The sequence below is a fragment of the Sus scrofa genome, chromosome 10 (genome assembly GCF_000003025.6).
Source record: "Sus scrofa isolate TJ Tabasco breed Duroc chromosome 10, Sscrofa11.1, whole genome shotgun sequence".
Lineage (NCBI taxonomy): Eukaryota > Metazoa > Chordata > Mammalia > Artiodactyla > Suidae > Sus > Sus scrofa.
In genome coordinates, this window is record NC_010452.4 from 59,047,221 (window position 1) to 59,073,197 (window position 25,977).

Here is a 25,977-nt window from a genome sequence, read left to right on the forward strand (position 1 = left end):
ATATATATAAATATATATGTGTATAGTATATATGTGTTAGGCTATATCTACTTTTTTTTTTTTTTTTTTTTTTTTGTCTTTTTAGGGCTGCACCTGAGGCATGAGGAAGTTCCCAGGCTAGGGGTTGAATTGGAGCTAGAGTTCACAGCCTACGCCACAGCCACAGCAACTTGGGATCCGAGCCACATCTGTGATCTATACCACAGCTTAGGGCAACACCGGATCCTTAACCAGCTGAGTGAGGCCAGGGGTCAAACCTGTGTCCTCATGGATACTAGTCAGGTTCGTTACCACTGGGCTACAACAGCAACTCCTACATTTTTATATATTTAGGATACATGTATATAATGTTTCATTACACTTCACTTTATTTTGCTTTACAGATATTAGGATTTTTTCTCAAACTGAAGGTTTGAGGCAATCCTGTTTTAAGTAAGTCTGTTGGCTCCATTTCTCCAACAGTATTTGCTCACTTTGTGTTTCTGTATCACGTTTTGGTAATTCTCAAAATATTTCAAGCCCTCTACCAGCCAAAAGATTACCACTTGCTAAAGGCTTGGATGGTGATTAGCATTTTTTAGCAGTAAAGTATTTTCTTGTTTTTTAGGGCTGCACCTGCAATGTATGGAGGTTCCCAGGCTAGGGGTTGAGTCAGAGCTGCAGGTGCCGGCCACAGCACACAGCCACAGCAACACCAGATCCGAGCCCCATCTGCAACCTCTGCTATGGCTTGCAGCAACCTGATCCTTAACCCACTGGGCCAGTCGAGAGATTGAACCCTCGTCCTCATAAATACCAGTCGAGTTCTTAACCCGCTGAGCCATGATGAGAATTCCAGCAATAAAATATTTTGAAATTAAGGCATGTACATTTTTTCTTTAGACATAAAGCTGTTACTTAGGAGACTACAATATAGTGTAAATATAATTTTCATATGTCCTGGGAAACCGAAAAAATCATGTGATTTGTTTTATTGTGATATTTGCTTTATTGTGATGGTCTGGAGCTGGACCTGCAGTATCTCCAAGGTGAGCATGTATAAATACACATACATGTAAAAGGAGCTGAATTGGTTCACATGACCATGGAGGCTGCAGGGTCCCAGGATCTGCCACCTGCAGGCTGGAGACTAAGGAAAGTCAGTGGTGTCATTCAGTCTGAGTCCAAAGGTCTGAAAACCAGGGTTGCTGATGGCATAAATCCCAATCTAAGGGCAGGAGAAGACGAGGTGGAACGTCCCAGGTAAAGCAGTAAGGCAGAAAAAGCAAAGGGAAGATTCCTTCTTCCTTCAGCTTTTATTGTATTGAGGCGCTGCGTGGATAGAAGAATGTCAACCCACACTGGGGAGAACAGTCTGCCTTACTGGGTTCATCCGATCAAATGCTCATCTCATCTGGAAGCACCCTCCCAGACACACCCAGAAATAACACTTCATCTGGGTACCCAGCGGCCCGTTCACGTTGACACATAAAGTTAAGCATCACAGATGGACTTGAAAGATATAGGATCAGAAAACTGGTGACAAGGACATCTGGGGACGAGATATATGGATGGACCTCTTGTCAGATTGTGAAAATATTTGTGTCCCATCTGACTGGTGACCAATGGGCATTCCCTGGAGAGAAGCTCTTGGTAATTAGGCAGACAAGTCGTGTACTCTGTGGGTGTCTTGTCTCTTTTCCCAGGCACCCCAGTACTTATTCAGGGGGCCCATGCAAGAAATGGCCATGGTGGTAGGGATAGCGGAGAGAGGCTGTGCACCTGCTTGAAACACGAACTTACCAAGACTGACCCAGACAGTGACATTGCTGAGGGTCTATTATGTCAGCACCAGAGACTGATACTGATGCCCTAACATGGTCCCCTTCACTGGGGTAAACAGCCAGCCACCTGGTGGCAGGTTGACCCCACTGGACCTCTCCTATCTTGGAGGGAGCAGAGACTTGCCCTCCCTGGAACAGACACATCCTGGGTATGGATGTGACTTCCCTGCCCCCGCAGTGCTTTTGCCGGGATCACTATCTATGCGCCCCGGGAACACCTTATCCACCATTGTGGTGTTTCCCATAGCATTGCTTCTGGTTGATCTCCATAGCATCTCTTCTCTCACAGCAAAGGGAATACAGCATCAGGCTCTGGGCCATAGAATTAACTGATCTTACCACATACTCCATCACCTACAAGCAAATGGGCAAATTTTGAAAGCTTATTGATACAATGTAATGGCTTATGAAGACTTATTTCCTGTGTCAAGGAGGGAGTTGACATCTTGCAAGGATGGAGCACTACCTTAAAAGGTAATGTAGGGAACTCCTGTTGTGGCTTGGGGCTCAGCAGGTTAAGAATCTGACTAGTATCCATGAGGATGCGGGTTCGATCCCTGGTCTCGCTCAGTGAGTTAAAGGATCTGGTGTTTCTGTGAGCTGCGCTGTGGGTTGCAGATGTGGCTCGGATCTGGTGTTGCTGTGGCTGTGGTGTAGGTCGGCAGCTGCAGCTCCAGCTGGGGAACTTCCACATGCCGTGGGTGCAGCCCTAAAACAACAACAACAACAAAAGGTATTGTGATGCTCTGAAGGATATTATGTACGTTTGAAACAGAGGACATACAATTTGCTGTCTCCCCCACGACTAGAACATACAGGTTTGGAATCAAGGGGTGGAAGTGCTTGTCCCACCACTGAACCCACTAATTCAGTCATAGGGTTTTGGCTTCCCATCCTGGTGAGCTTGAGCTCTGCTTGTTTGGAGTTCTAAGTCCCTAAAGAGGAGCTGCTCGCCAGGGATGCTCACACCCAGGGCTCCAGGTACAGAAGCCCAATCAGTGAGGCACTTTGCCTGACCTTATGGAGAAGAAAAGCATGACTGATGGGTCTATAAAGAATCCAGGAGACAGACAACCTCTCAAAGGCCCTCGCATCTGGAAAATACATTCTGGAAGAGTTTCGATTCTGTCAAGTTTATACAACAAGAGAGACATCAGCTATGTGTACTGATTTTTATTTATTTCCTCCTCTAAATGGAAAGAAAAGTCAGTTCTGTAAGGTCTGTAGAAATGGACAAACCTTTCCCAGGCCTCTGAGGCACCTGATGATGCCATTATAAACTTCCTTACTCTCCTGTCTGCGTGAGTGATAGCACAGGACTGAAACAGAGCAGGGCTACTGGTTAAAACGAAATGAATGTGAGTCCAATTACACCTTCATTTTGCCATTGCAGGTGATTCTGCTAAAGTTATTACTATTTGTATGCTCTACTTTTTGTTTGTTTTTTGGCCATACCCATGGCATGAGGAAGTTCCCAGGCCAGGGATTGAACCCATGCCACAGCAGCAACAGTAACAACACCAGATCCTTAACCTGCTGTGTTGCACGGGAACTCCTCTACCTAACTTTTTGATAAAGGGCCCACTCATGCCTTTAAAATATTGCTTATTTTGTCCACATTTTAATGTTGTGGTTAAGTGCCTGGACTCTAGAATCTGATGCTGGGGTTTGATTCCTGGCTTGGTCACTTTCTAGCTCTGTGATCTTGGGTCGGTCCATTGACCTCTCTGTATCTCTAAAATGAGGATGGGAGCAGTACTTGCTCTGAAGTGTTGTTTAGAGAGTTAATTAGGATAACATGGACAAAGTACTTACACTAGTGCTTGGCCCATAGCAAGCAGTGAATAAATATTCACAGTTGTTAATGTTATAATTCGGCGTGTGTACTCTAAGTAGGCTTGCCAGGAACATAAACCATTTTATATCTTCGCCCTCCTTTTCCTTAGCAAACCTGCACAACACCTGCAAAGAGCTGTTACGAACTGAATTGTGTCCCCTGTCCCTTCCCCTCCTTCCTGCCCCCAATTCCTCTGTTAAAGGCCTCACCCCCCAATAGGACTGTATTTGCAGATAGGACCTTTAGGGAAGTAATTAAGGTTAAATGAGGTCACAAGGGTTGGGCTCTCATCGGATAGGACTGGTGTCCTTGAGAGGAGGACGAGACACCAGAGGTTCCTCTCTCTCTACCTGTGCACAGAAGAAAGGCCACGTGAGGACACAGAGAGAACATGGCCTCTACCAGCCTGGAAGAGAGACCACACCAGAAACCAGTCCTGCTGACACCTTGATCTTGGACTTCCAGCCTCCAGAACGGTGAGGAATAAATGTCTTGTTTAAGCCCCTCAGTCTATAGCATTTTGTTATGGCAGTCAGAAACACCTAAGACAGGGAGTTCCCGTCGTGGCTCAGTGGTTAACGAATCCAACTAGGAACTATTATGAGGTTGCCGGTTCGATCCCTGGGCTTGCTCAGTGGGTTAAGCATCTGGCGTTGCCATGAGCTGTGGTGTAGGTCGCAGACGCAGCTCGGATCCCACGTTGCTGTGGCTGTGGTGTAGGCCGGCGGCTATAGCTCTGATGAGACCCCTAGCCTGGGAACCTCCATATGCTGTGGGTGCGGCCCTAGAAAAGACAAAAAGAAAAGAAAAGAACCACCTAAGACTGGGATATTGTGAACTGTTTTAACTTGTATATTCAGTGGGAGACAAATGAGCTGTCCTGAGGTACAGTGTCCCGTGGGGTGAAAGTCTGCTGTCTGCCATGGGGTGGGGGGTGCCCTGAGGAGGCGGATACCTTCAGGTCGCAGGTCTGCTTGCTTTCCCAGTGTAACTAATTGTTCTGCAAAACTGATTGAGACCCCAGGCTGCTCACTAGCTCTGCAGGGGCTAGTTGTTATCTGTGAGGAGCACAGATTTCTCTTATTTCTGTGTTCTGTTAGGCCCTTCACAGATGATTTTATGCAAATAAAAATTTGGCCCACCGAGTCCCTGATCAGATTCTAGACCTACATTTTTATATAGTGTGAACGCGTGTTGGCTGGAGCCTTCTAGTCCCACCAGAGCTGAGCAAGGGTGGCTGGAGCCTGGGTCTTTCCACTCCTTTGGGAAGCCCGAAGCTATCGCCAGGACGCCTCCCGGGTCCCCCTCTTTATTCTTCATACTATGTTAGGAATAGTTAAGGCAATTTGGAGATTAAAAAGGAACAGCTGAGTTCGAGATAAAGCATTGTGAGTTTGGGTCTCCAGAGATTCACTCGTTGGCTTGTGTAAAGCTGTTTGGAATGTACCTCTGATTTAGTCCTCAGGTGTAGGTTTTCAGAATTTGGAAGTAGAAATTATGTAAATCACGAAATCATGCAGCTGGAGGAAAGTCAGAGCAATCTGGTTCGGCTTTTCAAAAAGTGTATGAAGGCTTTCCTAAGACCATCGTTTAAAAAAAATGAGAGAGCTAGAAAAGTTTATTAGATCACACTGAGGTTCCCATTAACGTCTGCGAAGGTGAAATCGGCTTTGTATGTCTTTGACTCTAAATGAACCACACAGACCATGCAAACACGCGTGCAGCGCAGCAGTCGACCGCGCTCGTTTTAAGGCGGCCACGTCTGGAACGGCCTGTAGCCTGTGCAAGTCTGACCCCGTCGCTGGCCGCACCAACTTTCTCACGGAGCCCCGCGCTCCCGGCCGGGGGCGACCTATGCCGCCCCGCGCGCCTGCCGAGCCTCGCGCCCCTTGGCTTCCGCCCCCGGCGCCCCGCCCGCCGCCACCGCCGCCGCCCACGCCTCAGCCTCCCGGGCACAAGACGGCGGCGGCCGGCCCGCCCCCCGCGCCTTTAAAGCCGCTGCGCCCGCCCGGCCGCGGGAACCTGGCGGCGGAGCGAGCGGCGCACCGAGCCCAGCGCCCAGGGCTGCGCTTCCCGGGCCGGCGGGGCGGCGCCGAGGGCCGGGCGCTCCGCGCTCCCCGACGCCGCCGCCGGCGATCCCGCCCCGGGTACCCTCGCCATGCGGCCCGGCTAGTGCGCCGCGGGCGCCGCGCCCACCTGCCCGCTCCTGCCGCCCGCCGCGCTCGACGCCGGCATGCTGCGCCCGCTGCTGCTCGCCGCGCTCTGCCTGGCCGGCCGGCCCGGCCCCGCCCGCGGCTGCCAGCTGCCCTCCGAGTGGAGACCCCTGAGCGAGGGCTGCCGCGCCGAGCTGGCCGAGATCATCGTGTACGCCAAGGTGCTGGCGCTGCACCAGGAGGTGCCCGGCCTGTACAACTACCTGCCCTGGCAGTACGAGGCCAGCGACGCGGGGCTCTTCTACTCGGCCGAGATAGAGATGCTGTGTGACCAGGCGTGGGGCAGCATGCTCGAGGTGCCGGCGGGCTCCAGGCTCAACCTCACCGGCCTGGGCTACTTCTCCTGCCACTCCCACACTGTGGTCCAGGATTACTCCTATTTCTTCTTCCTCAGGTGAGCCCCCCGCCCCGCGCGCCCCCTCCCCCCAGCCCAGTGGCTGGACCCGCCGGGGTCATCTTTATCCCTGCGGTGTTAGAATGTGCCTTGGGCTCCTAGCCCTACTTATGCTTTCTTGTTCCTCCCGACCGCTCTGGGTATCTCTGGCCAAGCCTGTTGGACAAACAGGGATGAACAGAAGAGCGTTTCAGGCAAAAGCTCAGGGTGATTTCCAACAACAAATAGCGAGGCTGTTCCAAATAGCAAAGGCTTATGGGGGCGGGGGGAGCCCCTGGTCCCAGTGCTTTGAGAAACATCAAGGTAAATCGGGCAGGGAGCCCTCTCTGCTTGGGTTCCATAACAGTTGTGGTCCAGGTGAAATGCTTGTGGGTAAGAATTCAGGCAGTGGATTCAAATGAGGTTTGAAATGAAGAGCAGCAGGTGGAACCCTCATTTAGGTGGGATCTTACAATTTAAACTGCACTCAGTGAGCATAGTTTGCGATGGATGGTGGTCAGAACCAAACAAAAACTCTTTGAAATCAGAATGTGGTTGGAATTCTGGCTCTGCTCTTCCTGTGATTTTGAGCAAGTGACCCTGTTGAGAACCTCAATAGCGTCACCTTCACAATGTGAAAAACAAGGCAGGTTGAGACACAAACCCCGCAACACACGCAAAACACCTGGTGCAGGTTAGAGGCAGAAGGAATCGTCACTCTCTTCCTCACACCTGCTTCAGTGCCAGGGTGGGAATGGGGTGGAATGCAGCCCAGCTGTCCTTTTGTTTCACTCACATTAGCTCATATCAGCTGCCAGCAGACCTCAAACGCCAGGCTATTCCAAATAGCAAAGGTTTATGGAGGAGGGACCTTGGGGGTGATTAGGGCTTGGGGGGGGGGAGTAGGGGAGGCCATGGGGCTTTGAAGAATAGAGGTGGATCCCGCAGGAGATTGGAGACTTCTGGAATCCCTTGCAGTTCCATGAAAGTTGGTTTGTGGTCAAGACAAAATGCATGTAGATAAGCAGTCAGGCCATGGGTTTGGCTGAAGTTTGAAATAAAAAGCAGCAGGTGGAACCCTAAACTCTCTGGCTATCTCCAGTTGAAGGAGGAGACTGATAAAGAGCGACTGAGAGGAACCTCAAAATGGAATCTATTCTTCTATCTGTCAAGATAGTGAGTGCAGGAATCCACAGTGGTGATGGGCCGGTTCCACTCGTCCCAGTCCTTGGACTAGCATGAAGGATATTTGGAATGACCATGACCTTGGTCTGCAGACTCGCTTTTAGCCCTTGAGATTTAATGTCACTGAGAAAGAAAACGGCAAGTTCCACGGAGAGGCTTCGTAAGCTCATGGCAACACATGTTTTCTATATTGAAGCCAGAATATCTAAGTTTAGAATACATGGCGTGCTTTGTGTTGGCTTGGGAGGTTTAGCTAGATTAAGCTAAATTTTTTTCAATTGCTGGAGAAGGGAAGTTTCTAAATAAAGGCGGGAGTGTGAGACAGTACCTTCTTGGTAGGGAGAAACAACTTAGATTTTTCATGTCTCTAGGGAAAACACTGGGAATCCAGCTATAAGGCTATTCAACAATAAAATCTTGTTTTCCAGAGAAAAAGGCTGGAGTACTTGAGAAGACTTTATTTCCTTTTCCAGTTGTTATCATGATATACAGTTTTGTCCACTGGCTCTGTGGTGGTCAGCCAACTCTTTCATCTTTTGCTCTGACATATTTATAAAACGTTAGGGCAGAAATACTGAGTCAAATGGGAGTCCGACAGGTTTCTATTTCACAGAGCTGCATTGCCCTGACGTGTGTTAACAACTGCATACACCACATTCCCCCTCTGTTATTCTGGGACCTGCTGAGAAGAGGACAGATTCTGGTCAGTGTCATGGGAGAAAGTGACAGTGGAGACTCACTGGGGAGCCCCCCCCCATGCCCCCTTTGGGCTGGAGTGTAACTCCCACCTCTCCTCTTCCTTTTCCTGACTGCTTTATCTTGCCAGCACGCACTTTATGCCGAGCTCTATAAAAATGTTAACTTTTACGCTGCGTTTACTCTGTGCTGGATACCGTTCTTCCTTTTTTTTTTTTTTTTTTTATGCATTCCTTACACCACCAACAAAAGTAAGGTGCTATTGTCATCCTCTTTATATAGATTGTAATACTGCAGCTTAAAGAATTTAAGGAATCTGTTTTTTGTCAGATAAGTAGCAATGGTAGGACTTGAACCCGAGTTGGTAAACTGGCTTTTCTTTCACCAGGAACCAAGGAACACTCTGTCTGTAAGTCAGAAGGCCACTCGGGAGATGCACAAATAGACAAACACAGACACATGCAGACACTCCCCACCCCGCACAGTCACATTTTTTGAAAACCTTAATGATAGACTCATGGCATATGAGGCAGAGAAATGGTTAGAAGTAGTCACTCTTCAGAGAGCCAAGCTGGATGGTATTGTGTAACTGGCAACCCTGTCACAGTCGTCCTTGAGACTTAATTCAAGATTGTAGACCCCATGGGTGTCCAGTCTACAGCTCTGCTTTTTTGCTCTTCCCATTAGGATGGATGAAAATTATAACCTCTTGCCTCATGGAGTCAATTTCCAAGATGCCATCTTTCCAGACACCCAAGAGAACCGAAGGATGTTTTCCAGCCTTTTCCAGTTTTCAAACTGTTCCCAAGGGCAGCAGCTGGTGACATTCTCCAGTGACTGGGAGATCCAAGAAGACAATAGGGTAAGAATTGGCCGTACCCTGTACCACAGCCAAATAGTAGAATGGCTACATCTTGTATGAATCTTGTGACCAAGGGAGTCAAGACGATTCTTCTGGAAGCCCAGACCAAAGAGTATCTCCCTCTCTCCCTTCCAACAATTAGCAAACACTGCTCATAAACCTTGGATTCCTGAGGCTTTACTGTTTGGCATGGGGTCCCTCACAAAGTGAGGGAACAAGAAGGGAGGAAGGCTTGCACATGGTGCCCCAGCTTCCTCTTCTGTTAGATGGGAACAGTGGTAGCATGTCACCATAGGGCTGATGCAGTAGGAATTAACTATGTGGGAGATGTAAATATGTAAAGCCCTTAGCCTAGTTCTTGACAGAGTAAGCAGTCAGTATGTGTGAGCTATCATGACTCCTACCAATATAATGATTACTGCTCCTATTGTTATTACTGATGGCATAGGGCTCTAAGGAATTTTCTAAGAATAAAGAAAAAGTCCTCCTGGAAATGAAATATTGTCATAGCCAATATTTCCATGATTCTTAACTGTAGTTGTTAAGACATAGAGCTACAGGGTGGCCCAGGTGGTTATGGAACATGAGGGCCTGGATAATCTCGAGTATGGAAATATAAAAAGGATCTTCCAGTCTGGTCAGATGCCATTTGTAGGGAAAATTTAAGGACTGTCGTGTTTCAAAGTGGTGACATTGCCACAATCAAGCAGGAAGACTTATGGGGCCAGGTCAGGGAGCCCATCACTCCCAGCCTCCCATCTGAGATGCTTTTAGGGCCATGTGACAGACTGCTGGGGGGTTCTTGTGTGGGGGTGTGGGTGTCTCCTGGGCCAGGGACTTTTTTTTTTATGGGTTAATGGACCAATTTGCACAGGCTGAGTGGCTTCCTTTCCGTTTGAATGTCGTGGCCTTGGTGGGAGTAGCTTTCTTTCTTTCTTTTCTTTTTTTTTTTTGGATGATTTTTATTTTTTTCCGTGGTTGGTTTACAGTGTTCTGTCAATTTTCTACTGTACAGCAAAGTGACCCAGTCACACATACATATGCACATTCTTTTTCTCACATTATCCTCCATCATGCTCCATCCTGAGTTCCCAGTGCTAATGCCATTTGCAGCAACGTGGATGGAACTAGCGACTCTCAGACTAAGTGAAGTCAGTCAGAAAGAGGAAGTATCTTTCTCTTACCTGACACGCTGGCCCAGGGTAGTGGCCTCGTTCTTCCAAAGCTCCTTATCTTCTGCCCAGGGCTCCCTGGCACCTGGAGGCCTTCTTCACCTTCTTTGCACAGACACTGTTCTCGTGATGGGCAGGTGTGTCCAACAGGAAAAATGTTGATTCTTAGCACCACCCAGGGTTCCTTCCTTAGGCCTGCTCTACTGACAGACACCTAGACTCTTCTGACCCCTCCTCTACGGTTTGCCAGAATTTCCTGAGTGCTTGTTCTATGTTTTGCTCCCAACATGTTTCCAAGCACCTGGTTTTTTGTTTGTTTGTTTTTCTCTGCTCTCAGTCTGTACTGGCACTCACTCCACAGAGAAACAGACCTACCAAGCATAAGCCTGAGTATTCCCGGCCCAGGTCAGACCTTGGCACGTTCCAAGCGAAACCCTCTTAGACGTGGTCCTTTGGATCTTCGTTTTGTAGGACTTTGCTCATATTACTAAATCTTTGGTAACAATAGATTTATATCAAGAGATCAGATGTTGTTCCAAAAATACCTTGTAGCTCAGCCCCCAAACTCTTTAGCTACATAACCGATTAGCCCTATGGTCACATAATGAAGCTATTAACATTTCCCTGGAATTAGATTTTCCATCATTAGAAAAAAAAAAAAAGAACAGTAGGACCATGGAGAATTGTTTCATTGTGAAGGCAGTCCTATTTCTGGTGGTCAGATGTTGATCTTGGGGAGAATTCCTTTTCCCTTTCATCACCCTGGGCTCTTAGATAACAAAGGGTGGGCGTGCTGCTTTTGCTCGGAGAGTCAGAAGTTTTGGGGAGAGGAAAATTAATTGTTCCAGATTGAGCTGCTCAGTAGCCAAATTCAGGCATTGGAAATGACGGATATTGCAGTTTTCCGTGTCTTGGCTCCTTCCATTTTTTCCCCTGGCCCATTTTGAAAGTTACCATCAGAGTTAAGTTAAATTAGCTAGTCAGTTTGAGAAATTGGCTGTTGGTTTTTTTTATATATATATTTTTTATTTTTGTCTTTTCGCCTTTTCTAGGGCCGCGCCCATGGCACATGGAGGTTCCCAGGCTAGGGGTCTCATCAGAGCTATAGCTGCCGGCCTACACCACAGCAGGATCCAAGCTGTGTCTGTGACCTACACTACAGCTCACGGCAACGCCAGATCCTTAACCCACTGAGCAAAGCCAGCGACGGAACCCGCAACCTCATGGTTCTTAGTCGGATTCGTTAACCACTGTGCCACGACGGGAACTCCGAGAACTTAGTTTTAAACGAAAACGAAATTGGCTTTTTGGTAAGTTTTAACGTTTACATTTGCTGATGCTCTTTGAGAGAGGTTTATGACCTGGAGTGATTGAAATCATTATGAATTGAAGCTATCAGCTGCAATAATTATCAGCTGGAACTATAAAAAGGATCTTCCAGTCTGGGTCAGATGCCAGCTGTAGGGAAAATTTAAGGACTATCATGCTTCAAAGTGATGGCATTGCCACACTTTGGATGAAGAGTTACCAACAATTTCATGCTCTTTTCTTCAAAAAGAAAAGAAAAAGCTAAAAACTCTGCCTTTTCTGTGAGAAGGTGAGCATCCTGTTTTCTCTCCTTGGAGTCGTGACGTCAGAGGGATCCGAGGTGGTGTTGCAGTCACCTTTTTATTCAGGTTCGAGTTTGGCTGCAACACGTGAATCCTTTGTTCTGAGACCATTCCGGAGCCGGCCTGGATGTTGCAAGTCCTCCTTGGATGGCTTGCCTGCCGCATCTCAGATGGCGAGACATCCTGGAGGGCTGCGGGCGCGCTCTTGTCCTTTGCACCGTTGATGCGGCTGCTGTCTAAGCCCCTCAGCCTGGACGGTGGACCTCGGCCGTGCTTGTGATGGGCACGCATCCTTCTTTTCGCTCATGGTTCTCGGGGGCTCTAGAGTCGCTCTGGAGGCTGAGAAACGGAACTGAAGGGAACTGTTGGTAGGAGGACGTGGTGATGCACACCCCGCGCGACGCGCAGCGCCACCCTCCGCGGCCGGATCCTCCCCAATCTCTAGTTCCCTCCGCGGACACTCCGTCGACACTGCAGTCAGTCAAAACACAGCCCCACTTTCAGAAGTTGCCAGAAGTCAGGAGCGTTCCCAAGGGTTCAGCGTCTCTCTGGTTCAGTATCATGGTGCTGACGGGACCTCGGGGAGCTCTTTGGCAGGTTAGCGCATCCATCCCCGTTTCTGGCAGGGGTCCCTCCACACCAGCCAAGAACATTTTCCTTCTTCTTTTCTTCCCCCCTGGGTGCGTGTAAAAGTCAAAACACGAGTTGGCTGTTTGCCCCGCTCTGCAAGGACCGTCCCCTGGGACCGAGACCCAGACTGACCCGCACTTACGTCACTGCGTCCTAGGATGGCACGGGGTGGGAGGGAGCGCTGGGAAGGCTCTCTGCCGTCCTTCTCTTTGCCCTTTTTGAAGTTGGGAAGCGTGGGGGTTGTCGTCCTCCAAGCCGCACAGAAGGAATGTCCACTTTTCGGCAGAAGGTGGAGATCGCCTCTGCCGTTTCCAGAGGCGTGACCTTGCGTGGGACCTTTTTTGTTTTTAAGGGCCTCACCCATGGCCCATGGAAGCTCCCAGGCCAGGGGGCAAGTCAGAACTGCAGCTGCTGCCACAGCAACACAAGATCTGAGCCACATCTGTGACCTGTGCCACAGCTTGCCGTGATGAGGGATCCTTAACCCACTGAGCAATGCCAGGCATTGAACCTACATCCTCATGGATACTTGTCGGGTTCCTTACCCTGAGCCACAAAGAGAACTCCTTGGGGAGGACGTTTAATTTCTCACAACTTCGGTTTACTCATCTATAACGTGGGGCTAAAAAACATTTAAACTCTGAGGTGGTCGTTAAGGACCTAAGGAGAGGGCGTGTTTGAAAGTACTTGGTAACTGTAGAGTGATGCAGTTGTTTATGACTGGAAAGTGACAATTAGAAAACGTAACTTTGGAGTTCCCTGGTGGTGCAGTAGGTTAAGGATCTGGCGTTGTTACCACTGTGACTCAGGTCACTGCCGTGGTGTGGGTTTGATCCCTGGCCTAGGAGCTTCCCCATACTGCAGGCATGACCAAAAAAAAAAAGTAGCTTTAAAATTTAAAGAATATGTAGCTTATTTAAAAGGAAAGTACAGTTGATTTACAATGTTGTACCAATTTCTGCTGCCTCAGTCATGCATATGTCTACACATTCTTTTTTTATGTTCTATGATGGTCCATCCCAGGAGATTGGATCTGGTTCCCTGTGCTGTATACAGTAGGACCTTGTTTATCCCTGTGCAGCTTTGAAACAGCGTCCTGCCTCTCCCCAGGAGAGTGGCAGAGCGTCAGCAGCCGGGGTGACAGGGGATGTGCTGAAGATGGGGACAGATGATGGAGAGGCTATCATGTGCTATTAATTCATTCAGCGGAATGTACTGGGCTCTGGCCAGGGAGCACTTCTTTAAAACTTAATTTACTGGAGTTGCCGTCATGGCGCAGCGGACACGAATCCGAATAGCATCCACGAGGACGTGGGGTTCGATCCCTGGCCTCGCTCAGTGGGTTAAGGATCCAGCATTGCTGTGAGCTGTGGTGTAGGTGGCAGACGCAGTTCAAATCCTGCATTGCTGTGGCTGTGGCGTAGGCCAGCGGCTTCAGCTCTGATTCGACCCCTAGTCTGGGAACCTCCATATGCTGGGGGCGCAGCCCTAAAAAGACAAGAGAGAAATTGATGAACTGAATTAGAAACAGATGACACATTCACATGGGTTCCCAAATAGAAAAATATAAAATAGTAACATGGGAGTCCGTCAGTAGGGGTTTCCCAGCCTCTGATGTCCACCCTCCCTGTTCCCACCTCCACACCAAACAAGGAGCCACTGTTAAGTTTTTGATAAACATTTGATTAGTATTTTCATCCAACAAATAATTGAAACATGGTTTACACTGTCTGTGACACCAGTGGCACCGTGCTGTGCATACTCTGCCACGCCTGCTTTTTTGTAAGTAGATCTTGAAGCTCTTTCCATATTGATGCATATTAGTAGTTTTAAATGGCTGCATAATATTCCGTTGGATGGATGTCTCATGGTTTATTTAATCAAGCCCCCTATTGATAGGTAGGTAGGTTGTTTCCAATCTATTACTCTTACAAAGAGTGTGGACATGTGTGACTTACAGAAATCATTTTGTGGGACTGTTGAGGCCAATCTTTAGCAAATATTTATTGAGTGCCTACTGTGATGCAGCTGCTGTTTTAGATACTAGAGTTTCAGTGTTGAACAAAATCCAGAGACCCTGATCTCATGAAGCTTATAGTCCTAGTGTTGGTGGTCCAATCTAAAGACCACATTAATGACTTCGTAATTTTAAATAGAAATAAATGCTCAAAAAAAGGGAAAGGAAATAATCAAGGAGTCTAACCTACACTTAAGGGTAAAGAAAGCTTTTTCTCTTGAATTCATACTGGAGTTAAAATATGACGGATGAGGAGGTATCCTAGTTAATGCTGGTAATGGGGAAATGAGAGCCGTCCAGAGAAGAATCTGTGCAAAGGCCCTGTGGTAGCAGGGTACGGGCTGCCTTTGAGGATATGGAAGAACGTCCCTGCGGCTGGAGGGAAGGGAGTGAGTGGGAAGGATGAGGCAAGAGCCCTAGGTGGAGCCAGACTGTGCAGGGATGGAGAGATCCTGGCGAGAGCTAGGCTTTGTTCCAATAGGAATGGGAAGCTTTAGATGTTTTGAAAGCAGAGAGTGATGGGACCAAATTCACATTGAAGACAGGACTCACGGACAGAGAAAACAGACTTGTGGTTGCCGAGGGGCAGAGAGTGGCATGGACTGGGAGTTTGGGGTTAGAAAATGCAAACTATTGCATTTGGAGTGGATGAGCAGTGAGGGCCTACTGTACAGCACAGAGAACTATATCCAGTCCCTTTTGATGGAACATGATGGGAGATGCTAGGAGAAAGAGAATGTATGCGTGTGTATATGTTTGACTTTGCTGTACAGCAGAAACTGACAGCATTGTAAATCAGCTATAATAAAATTTAAAAAAGAAAAAAGAAGGAAAGAAGAAACTAGAGTGACAGGATTGTGGAGGTGAATTGGAGGATACCCCGGTGATACGGTAAGAACAGGTCGTGGTTGCCAGAAAGCTATCAGCTAGATGTTGGACTAGGATGGAGGCAGTGGGAGTGGAGCAATAGGGGCACATCTGAGCGATACGTAGGAAAGAAAATCAGTAGATGTTAATAATGATGGGTTGGATTTGGGTGGCGGAGGAGGTGGGAGGATAACTCCTGTGTTCCCGGCTGACAGCATGCTGGGCCCAGCACTGATGAATGGGAACAGGACGGGTTTGGTCGGGGAATTCATGAGTCTAGTATTGGACCAGTTGCGATGAGGTGTCTGTGAGCCGGCCATGTGAGATCTTGAATAGGTGGTTGGATCTATACCTTTGGAGCTTGGAGAGGAGCTGAGATGATAACGCCTCTGGGGCTATGCAATAACTGGGTGGTTTCAGTTGAAACAGGATCTAGGTAAGATCCCCAGCGAAGAGGGCATTGAGTAGAAGTCCTAGGGTAGGGCTGAGTCTTGTAAACTGCCAACACTGCTGGAGAAGAAGTAGTCAGAGGGGTACAGGGACAACTAGGAGAGTCAAGGGCACACAGTGTCTCCAGAAGGATGAGCGATCAATGGAGTGGAAAGCTCTTGAGAAGTAAGATGAGGGCTGAAACGTAACCACTCAACTTTGGTGGCAGACATGAGGACAGCCCATGAAGTGACAGAGTGGAGTCCAGGCTGTGGCGTGTGAGGACAGTGTGGGACAGGAGGATATAGGGCTCGTAGGGGAGGGCAGTTCCTTCAGGACGTTTGGCTGTGGAGGGCTGAATACACGTCAGGCTGCAGGTGAAGGGGGCAAGACAGTTGAGTGGGTTTTTTGGTTGTGTTAAAAGCTGGCAGCCGTCCTGTTCAAACCATCTTGGTCCCTGTTTTCCTACTCATCAGATGCTGTCTGCCCAAGGAGACGAAACTATTTGAGGGCAAGGATATTTATTTTATTCACTGTTGTATAGTTGGTGCATTTTATGGCATCTTACACATTTGCTGAATGAATTCTCCCTCATTCAGAGAGCTCTGGGGCCTTAATAAGCAGAAGCCTTCTCTTTCTTTCTGTTTTCTACATTAATACTCAAAATCCACACATAGTCAAATTTGCTCTTTTTCATGTACAATTACAAATTTTGACGAATGCATACAGTTGTATAACTGCAACTACAACCACAATATGGAGAAGTTCCATCATCACCAAAACCCTCCCTTATGCTGCTGCTATTATAGTCAGACCCTTCCCCAACCTCAGCTCCTGGGAACCTCTGATTGGTTCTCGAATTAGTTTTGCACTTTCCAGAATGTCACTAGAATAGAATCATGTATGTTGCATGTTTTAAGCTTGGTTTCCTTTATTTAGCAGAATGTACTTGAGATTTGTCTTGTCATATGTATGACTAGTTCAATCCTTTTTTACCGCTTAGAAGTAGTCCACTGTAGGGCTGTACCACAGCTTTATGTATCCATTCAGGAATTAGAGATATTTAGGTTGTTTCCAGTTTTAGGCTACTAGCCCTGCTCTAAGTAGAGATGTACAGGTTTTGGTGCAAACATAAATTGTTTCTCTTGGGTAAATACCTCTAATGTTACTGGATTATAAGGTAAGTGTATGTTTGACTTTATAAGAAAATGCAAAACCATTTTCCAGGGTGGCTCTACCATTGTGCAGTCACATTAGCGCTATATGAGATTTCCAGTTCTTCTGCATCCCCATTGATCTGTTAAAAGAAGTGGATATTTTAAAAGAGGTGCAGTCCTATCTCACAGTGGGTTTTTAAAATGTCTGTGTATAAATGAAATCAAATGGTATTTGTCTTTCTCTGACTTGCCTCACCAAGCACAATGCCATCAAAGTCCATAACCATCTGTGCTGTCACAAATGGTAGGATTTCCTTCTTTCTCCTGGCTGAATAGTATTCCACTGTATGTATTTATACCACATTTTATTTATCCATTCATTTGTTAATGGACACTTAGGTTGTTTCCATGTCTTAGCTATTGTGATTAATAATGCACATACATCTCTTTAGGGCATAGATCTCATTTCCTTCGAGTATATACTCAGAAGAGGGTTTGATGGATATTATGCTAGTTCTATTTTTAATTTTTTGAGAAACCTTCATACAGAGTGTTGCTCAGAAAGACTGTGCCAATTTACATTCCCACCTACAATGTACAAGGGTTCCCTTTTCTCCATATCCTCTCTAACACATTATTTGTGTGTGTGTGTGTGTGTGTGTGTGTGTGTGTGTGTGTGTGTATGTGTATGTATGTATGATAGCCATCCTAACGGGCATGAGGGGATCCATTATGGTTTGGGTTTGCATTTCCCTGATTAGTGGGCCATTTGTATGTCTTCTTTGGAGACATGTCTGTTCAGGTCCTTTGCCCATTTTGAAATCAAGTTGTTTATTGTTTTGCTATTTACTTGTGTGAGTTCCTTGTTTTGCTATTTACTTGTGTGAGTTCCTTATTTATTTTGGACCAAGTAGATGGTATGCAAATATTTCTCCCCAACCCATAGTATTGTTTCCTTTGCTGTACCAGACTTTTTACTTGGATGGAATCCCAGTTATCAATTTTTGCTTTTGTTGCCAATGCTTTGAGGGTCATATCTAGAAAATTATTGCCCACACCAATATCAAAAAAGTTTCTTTTTCCTGTTTTCTAGTAGTTTTTATAGTTTTCTTATAGTTAAATCTTTATTTTGAATTAATTTTTGTATATGGTGTGAAGTAAGGGCACTGTGTCATTCATTTGCATGTGATTTCAATTTTCCCAACACAATTTGTTAAAGAAATTATTCTTCCCCATTGTGTGTTCTTGGCATCTTTACTGAATGTTAGTTGAGTGTGTGTGGATTTATTTCTGGGTTCTCAATCCTATTCCATTGCCCTGTCTTTTTTATGCCTGTACCATGCTGTTTTGATTACCATAGCTTTGTAATATAATTTGAAATTAGGAGGTGTGATGTCTCTGGCTTTGTTCTTTTTCCAAGATTTCTTTGGCTATTCAGGATCTTTTGTAGTCCCACACAAACTTCAGAATTGTTTTTTCCATTTCTGTGAGAAATACCATCGAAATTTTGATAGTGACTGCTTTGAATCTCTAGATTTCTTTGAGTAGTATGGAAATTTTAACAGTATTCTTCCAATCCATGAACGTGAGATATTCCTCCATTGATTTTTGTCTTTGTCTCATCAATGTTTTTAAGTTTTCAGTGCATAGATCTTTCACCTCCTCGGTTGAATTTGTTTCTATGTATTTTATTCTTTTTGGTGTTAATAAGTGGGATTGTTTTCTTCATTTCTTTTTCAGACAGATTGCTGTTGGTATAAAGAAATACAACTGATTTTTTTTTCGTTATGTTGATTTTGTATCCTAAAATTTTACTGGATTCAAATATGCTGTTTTGTGTATTTGTATAGTCTTAAGGGTTTTCTCCATATAGATTCATGACATCTGCAAGCAGATAATTTTACTTCCTCTGTTCCAATTTAGATACCTTTTATGTCTTTTTCTTCTTAGTACTTCCAGTATTATATTTAATAGTATTGCAAGGGTAGGAAAAGCTTTTAGTTTTCCCATTGATTATGATGGTAGCCATGGGTTTTTCATAAATGGCCTTTATTGTGTTAGGAAATTTCTTTTATATATTTTATTGAGTTTTTTATCATGAATGGATGTTGAACTTTGTAAAGTGATTTTTCTGCATATTGAGATGATCGTGTGATTCAGATCTTTTAATTTGTTAATGAACTGTATCACATAGATTGATTTGCATATATTAAAACAACCTTCCATCCCAGGGATCACTACCATTTAGTCGTGGTATATAATCTTTTTTGATATATTGTTGAATTCAGTGTGCTAGTATTTTGAGTTTTCTTGCATCTATGTTTATCAGAGATATTGGTCTGTACCCTTCTATTCTTGCAGTGTCTTTGTCCAGCTTTGATAGCAGGTGAGGCTGGTGCTGTAAGATGAATTTGGAAGTGTTTTCCCAACTGCTATTTTTTGGAAGTTTAAGAAGGATTGGGGAGTTCCCGTCGTGGCGCAGTGGTTAACGAATCCGACTAGGAACCATGAGGTTGCGGGTTCGGGCCCTGCCCTTGCTCAGTGGGTTAACGATCCGGCGTTGCCGTGAGCTGTGGTGTAGGTCGCAGACGCGGCTCGGATCCTGTGTTGCTGTGGCTCTGGTGTAGGCCGGTGGCCACGGCTCCGATTCAACCCCTAGCCTGGGAACCTCCATATGCCGCGGGAGCGGCCCAAGAAATAGCAAAAAGACAAAAAAAAAAAAAAAAAAAGAAGGATTGGTATTAATTATTTTTTGAATGTTGGTAGAATTTCACTTTTGAATCCATTTGGTACTAGATTTTTTTTGCTTTGGGGAGTTTTTTTAAATTACTACTACTTGTTGGTATGTTCAGATTTTTGTTCTTGATTCAGTCTTAACAGGTTTTATGTTCTTCTTGATTCAGTTTTAGCAGGTTGTATGTTCCTCAGAGTTTATTTCTTTTAGGGTATCCAATTTGTTCACATAATTGTTCGTAAATAGTCCTTTATGATCCTTTTTACTTCTGAGTTAACTATTGTCATGTGTCTTTCTTTTCTGTATTTATTTCAGTCTTCTCTCTTTTTTTCTTATTTAGGTAAGGGTTTATTGATTTTTGTCTTTCAGAAAATCAACTCTTTTTTTTTTTTTTTATTATTTTCCCACTGTACAGCAAGGGGGTCAGGTCATCCTTAGATGTATACATTGCAGTTACAGTTTTTTCCCCCACCCTTTCTTCTGTTGCGACATGAGTATCTAGACATAGTTCTCAATGCTATTCAGCAGGATCTCCTTATAAATCTATTCTAGGTTGTGTCTGATAAGCCCAAGCTCCCGATCCCTCCCACTCAGAAAATCAACTCTTAAGAGTTCTTTTCTATATTCTAGTCTCTATTTGTTCTTGTCTGATTTTTACTATTTCTTCTGCTGACTTGGTATTTACTTCTTTTGTAGTTCCTTGAGGTGTAAAGTTAGGTCATTTATTAGAAATCTTACTTTATAACATAGGCACTTATCACTGTAAACTATTCTCTTTGTACTGCCTCTACTGCATCCCTTCAGTTTTGGTATGCTATGTTTTCATTTTTATTTCAAGATTTTTAAAAATTTAATTTTAATTTTCTCATTGACTCATTGGTTGGTCAAAAGTGTCTTTAAATTTCCATGTATTTATGAATTTTCCTCTTTTCCTTCTATTATTGATTATTCAATTGTGTTCAGAAACAATGTTTGAGATAATTTCAGTCTTCTAAAATTTGTTAGGGCTCTTTTGTAATCTAACATGTGATTTCCCCTGGAAAATATCTATGTGTGCTTGAGAAGAATGTGTACTCTCCTGTTGGGTGAAAAAGTTTTCTGTATGTTTTTTAGATCTGTTTGGTCTATACTGTTGTTCGGGCCCACTTTTTTTTTTGTTTGTTTGCTTGTTTTTGTCTTTTTGTCTTTTTGCCTTTTCTAGGGCCGCTCCCGTGGCATATGGAGGTACCCAGGCTAGGGGTCGAGTCGGAGCTGTAGCTGCCGGCCTATGCCAGAGCCACAGCAACACGGGGTCCGAGCCACGTCTGCAACCTACACCACAGCTCATGGCAATGCCGGATCCTCAACCCACTGAGCAAGGCCAGGGATGGAAACCGCAACCTCATGGTTCCTAGTCAGATTTGTTAACCACTGAGCCACGAGGGGAACTCCATAGGCCCACTCTTAATTGATTTTTTGTCTAGGTGTTATTTGCATTATAAAAATAGGGACTGACATTACCTACTATTGTGTTACTATCAGTTTCTCCTTCAGATCTGTCAAAGGTTGTTATACATACTTACGTGCTCTGTATGTTTATAATTATTATAATATGCACGTGTATATTTATATATTTATTTACATGTATATTCACAATTATTTGGAACATATATTTACAATTATTTTATCTTCCTACTGAGTTGACTGCTTTAGGATCGTATAATGACCTTTGTGTAGAGACAGTTTTTAAAACCTGTTTTGTCTGATTTTAGGGTAGTCACTCTTACTTTCTTTTGGTCACCATTCACATGGAATGTTCTTTTCCTTTCCTTCACTTACAGCTTCTGTATCTTTGAATCTAAAGGGAGTTTCTTATACCTTGCCTACAATTGTGTCTTGATTTTTTTTGTGTCTATTTAACTACTCTGTCTTTTGATTGGAGTTTAGTTATTTACATTTAAAGTGATTATTGATACAAAAGGAATTACTATTGGCATTTTGTTAACAGGTTAACAGTTTTTTGTCTTATAGTTCCTTTGTCCTTGTTTTTCTCTCTTGCTGTCTTCAACGCTTGTGCTATTTTGTGTGTGTGTGTGTGTGTTGATAGGGTTTTGATTCTTTTTTTTCCTTTTGTGTAACTTCTATAGGTATTTTCCTTAAGCCAAAGGGCTTAAACATGCTGTATCATTTAGTTAATAACATTCCATTTTAAGCTGAAAACCATTCACTTGATTACAAGAGCTCTTCTACTTCTCCAACCCACCACATTATATGTTCTTGATATCACAGTTCACTTTGATTTTCATATATTCACAAATGTTTAGTTTTGGTCGTTTCAACACTTTCATCCTTTAGAGTATATAGTGATAAAATATTCTGTTTTTGTCTAGTTTTATTCTTTCTTTCGCTCTCATTTCTCATTAGTGTCTTTCATTTCAACTTGAACTATCTTTAGCATTTCTTGTAAGGCAGGTGGCAACCTTTGTTTGTCTGAGGAAGTCTTTTTATCTCCCTTTTGTTTTTGAAGGACAAGTTTGCCAGGATAGTGTTCTTGGTTGGCAGTTCTTTTTCTTTCAGTATTTTAAATATAATCATTCTACTCCTTTTGCCTGGCAAGATTTATGATGAAAAATACTCTGGCAGGGTGCAGGATTACCTTCTATGTAATAGACACTTTTCTTCTTGTTGCTTTCAAAATTCTCACTTGGTCTTTAACTTTTGTCGGTTTGATTATAACGTGTCTTGGTGTGTGTCTCTTTAGATTCATCTTATTTGTGTCCTGATTCAGGATATCTGTTTTATTTCCTGAGACTTGGGAAGCTTTCAGCTATTTTTTATTTGAATGAGCTTTCTGCCCCTTTCTCTCATTTCCCCTTCTAAACCTCACATAATGAGTACACTGGTCCACTTGATGATTCTCTGTAAGTCTCTTAAGCTATCTTCAATCTTTCTCATCCTTTTTTCCTTTTACTTCTCTCATTAGCTGATTTCCACTGAACTGTCCTCACGTTTGTTGATCCTTCCATTTGATCTTGTGTGCTGTTGAACTGCTCTATTGAATTTTTCATTTCAGTTATTATATTCTTCAGTTCTGTGATTCTTTTTTGTTTGCTTACTTTGAAGTTCCCAGGCTAGGAGTCAAATTGGAGCTGCAAATGCTGGCCTACACCACAGCCACTTGAGATCTGAGCCATGTCTGCTACCTACACCATAGCTCATGGCTATGCCATACCCTTAACCCGCTGAACAAGGCCAGGTATCAAACTGCATCCTCATGGATACTGGTTGGTTTCATAACCCACTGAGACACAATGAGAACTCTCCTCAGCTTTGTGATTCTTATGTGGTACTTATTTATATTTAAGTTTTTAGCACATAGATGCACATATTTTGCTAGATTTATACTTCATTATTTCATTTTTGTGCTACCAGCAATGGTACTGTTTTTAATGTTCTTATCTCTAATTATTGATTGCTTGTCTCTAGAAATAAAATGGATTTTTAAAAATTACTCAATGAATTTTATTACATCTATAGTTTTACAATGATCATCACACCCCAATTTTATACCATTTCTATCTCAGACCCCCAGCCCATCCCTCCACCCTACAACCTGCCTCTTTTGGAAACCTTAGCTTTTCAAAGTCTGTGAGTCAGTATCTGTTCTGCAAAGAAGTTCATTGTGTCCTTTTTTTAGATTCCGCATGTAAGTGATAGCATATGATGTTGGTGTCTCACTCTCTAACTTCACTTAGCATGATAATTTATAGGTCTATCCATGTTGCTGCAAATGCTGTTATTTCTTTCCTTTTAATGGCTGAGTAATATTCCATCTTCTTTATCCACTGCCATCAATGGGCATTTAGGTTGTTTCCATGTCTTGGCTATTGTATATAGTGCTTCAATGAACATTAGATTACATGTATCTTTTCAAGTCGTGGTTTTCTCTGTGTAGATGCCCAGGAGTGGGATTGCTGGATCAAATGGTAATTCTGTTTTTAATTTTCTGAGGAGTACTCTTTTCCATAGTTGTTGCACCAGTTTACATCCCCACCAACAGTGTAATAGGATTCCCTTTTCTCCACACCCTTTCTAGAATTTATTGTTTGTATACTCTTTGATGATGGCCATTCTGACCAGTGTAAGGTGGTACCTCATAGTGGTTTTGATTTGCATTTCTCTAATAGCTAGTGATGGTGAACATCTTTTCATACATATTTTGGCCATCTGTATGTCGTCTTTGGAGAATTGTCTGTTTAGATCTTCTACCCATTTTTTTGATAGGGTTGTTTGTTTTTTTTGGTATTGAGCTGCAGGAGGTGTATATAAATTTTGGAGATTAATCCCTTGTCAGTTGCTTCATTTGCAAATATTTTCTGTGGGTTGTCTTTTTGTTTTGTTTAGGGTTTCCTTTGCTGTGCAGAAACTTGTAAGTTTAATTAAGTCCCAGTTGTTTATTTTTGTTTTTATCGTCTTACTCCAGGAGGTGGATCTGAGAAGATACTGCTGTGTTTGGCTTTTTTTTTTTTTTTTTTTTTCTTCATATTCACCTTCTAACACACAATAATTCTACCACTTTTTTTGGGGGGGGGTCTTTTTAGGGCCGCACCTGTGGCATGTGGAGGTTCCCAGGTTAGGGGTTGAATCAGAGCTGCAGCCACCAGCCTATACCACAGCAACACCAGATCCAAGCTGCATCTGCCACCTACACCACAGCTCACGGCAGCACTGGATCATTATCCCACTGAGTGAGGCCAGGGATCGCCCCTGCCTCCTCGTGGATACCAGATTTGTTTCCGCTGAGCCATGATGGGAACTCCTCTACCACTTTTTAATTCTAAGAGCTTTTGTAGATTTATGGCATTTTCTATGTAAATTGTTATATTCTCAGTGAAGAGAGTTTTATTTCTCTTTTTCAAGTCTGTATGCCTTTTTTTTTTTCTTATTGTATTGGCAATGACTTCTTGTATGAAGCTGCATGGGGTAATGAGAGTGGAAGACCTATTTTAAGTAAGCTATTTTTAGTTTTTGGTTCATGCCTTTTATCAGATTAAGGAATTTTTCTTGTATTCCTAATTTGGTAAGACTCTTAACCATGAATTGAAGTTGAATTTTGTGAGATGCTTCTTCTGCATCTGAGATGATCATGACACTTCTTCTCAGTTTATAATAAAGTGAACTACATTGTCTGTCAAATGCTGAAAGACCTTTATATTCTTAGGTTAAATACTATTTTTTTATATATAGGTGGGCCTATTGGCAGTATTTAAAGGATTTTTTTTATACTTACATGCATAGGAATATTATTCTGTAGTTTTCTTGTAATTAAAAATAGGGCAGAGTTCCCATCATGGCGCAGAGGAAACAAATCCGACTAGGAACCATGAGGTTGCAGGTTTGATCCCTGGCCTTGCTCAGTGGTTTAAGGATCTGGTGTCACCGTGAGCTGTGGCGTAGGTCACAGACGTGGCTCCGATCTGGCATGGCTATGGCGTAGGCCAGAAGCTGTAGCTCCGACTGGACCCTAGCCTGGGAATATCCATATGCTACAAGTGCGGCCCTAAGGAACAAGAAAAAAAAAAAAAAAAAAAAAGGAGGGGGGCATCAGAATAATGGCCTCACAAAATGAGTTGGGAAGTGTTCTTTTTTTTTAAACTTTTATTTATTTTTAAACTTTTTATTGTTGTTGAAGTATAGTTTGTATACAATGTTTGATCAAGTTCTCTTGTACAATAAAGTTACCCAGTCACACACATTTCCCTGTGCTGTACAGTAGGATCCCATCATTGAAGTGTAGTTGAGTTACAATGTTGTGATAATTTTGGCTGTACAGTGAAGGGATTCAGGCATACAAACAGCCATTCTTTTCAGATTCTTTTCCCATGTAGATTATCACAGAATACTGGGTGGAGTTCCCTGTGCCATGCAGTAGGTCCCCACTGGCTAATCATTCCCTGTACCACACAGTGTGCATATGCCAATCCCAAACCCCCAGTCCATCCCTCCTCCACCCCCAGCTGTCACCTCTGTTAACCATAAGTTTGTTTTCAAAATCTGCGAGTCTCTTTCTGATCCGCAAATAAGTTCATTTGTATCACTTTTTGAGATTCTACGTATAAGCGATCTCATATGTTTGCCTTTCTCTAATGACTTTACTTAGTATGATAATCTCTAGGTCCATACATGTTGCTGCAAATGGGTTGTTCTGTTCTTTTTTATGTGTGAGTAATATTCCATTGTATATATGTCCACATATTCTTTATCCATTCCCCTGTCAGTGGACATTTAGGTTGCCTCCATGTCTTGGCTATTGTAAACAGTGCTGTACTGAACATTGGGGCGGCTATATTTTTTTTAATTATAGTTTTGTCTGTGTAGATGCCAAGGAGTGGG

General features: G+C 44.0%; 1 protein-coding gene and 1 long non-coding RNA gene across 2 annotated transcripts in view; both read left to right on the plus strand.

The window, feature by feature from the left end:
* LOC110255616 overlaps nt 1-4,155 on the plus strand; it is a 45,454-nt gene extending 41,299 nt beyond the window's left edge. Inside the window, exon 4 of the long non-coding RNA XR_002336162.1 lies at nt 4,021-4,155. This is a non-coding gene — a long non-coding RNA (uncharacterized LOC110255616). The remainder of the gene's footprint in view (nt 1-4,020) is intronic.
* Nucleotides 5,759-25,977, plus strand: part of LOC100510975 (coiled-coil domain-containing protein 3) — a 91,813-nt gene continuing 71,594 nt past the window's right edge. Inside the window, exons 1-2 of the mRNA XM_005668195.3 lie at nt 5,759-6,267; nt 8,815-8,989. Coding sequence (XP_005668252.1) covers nt 5,894-6,267; nt 8,815-8,989 — 549 coding nt within the window. The 5' untranslated portion in view covers nt 5,759-5,893. The remainder of the gene's footprint in view (nt 6,268-8,814; nt 8,990-25,977) is intronic.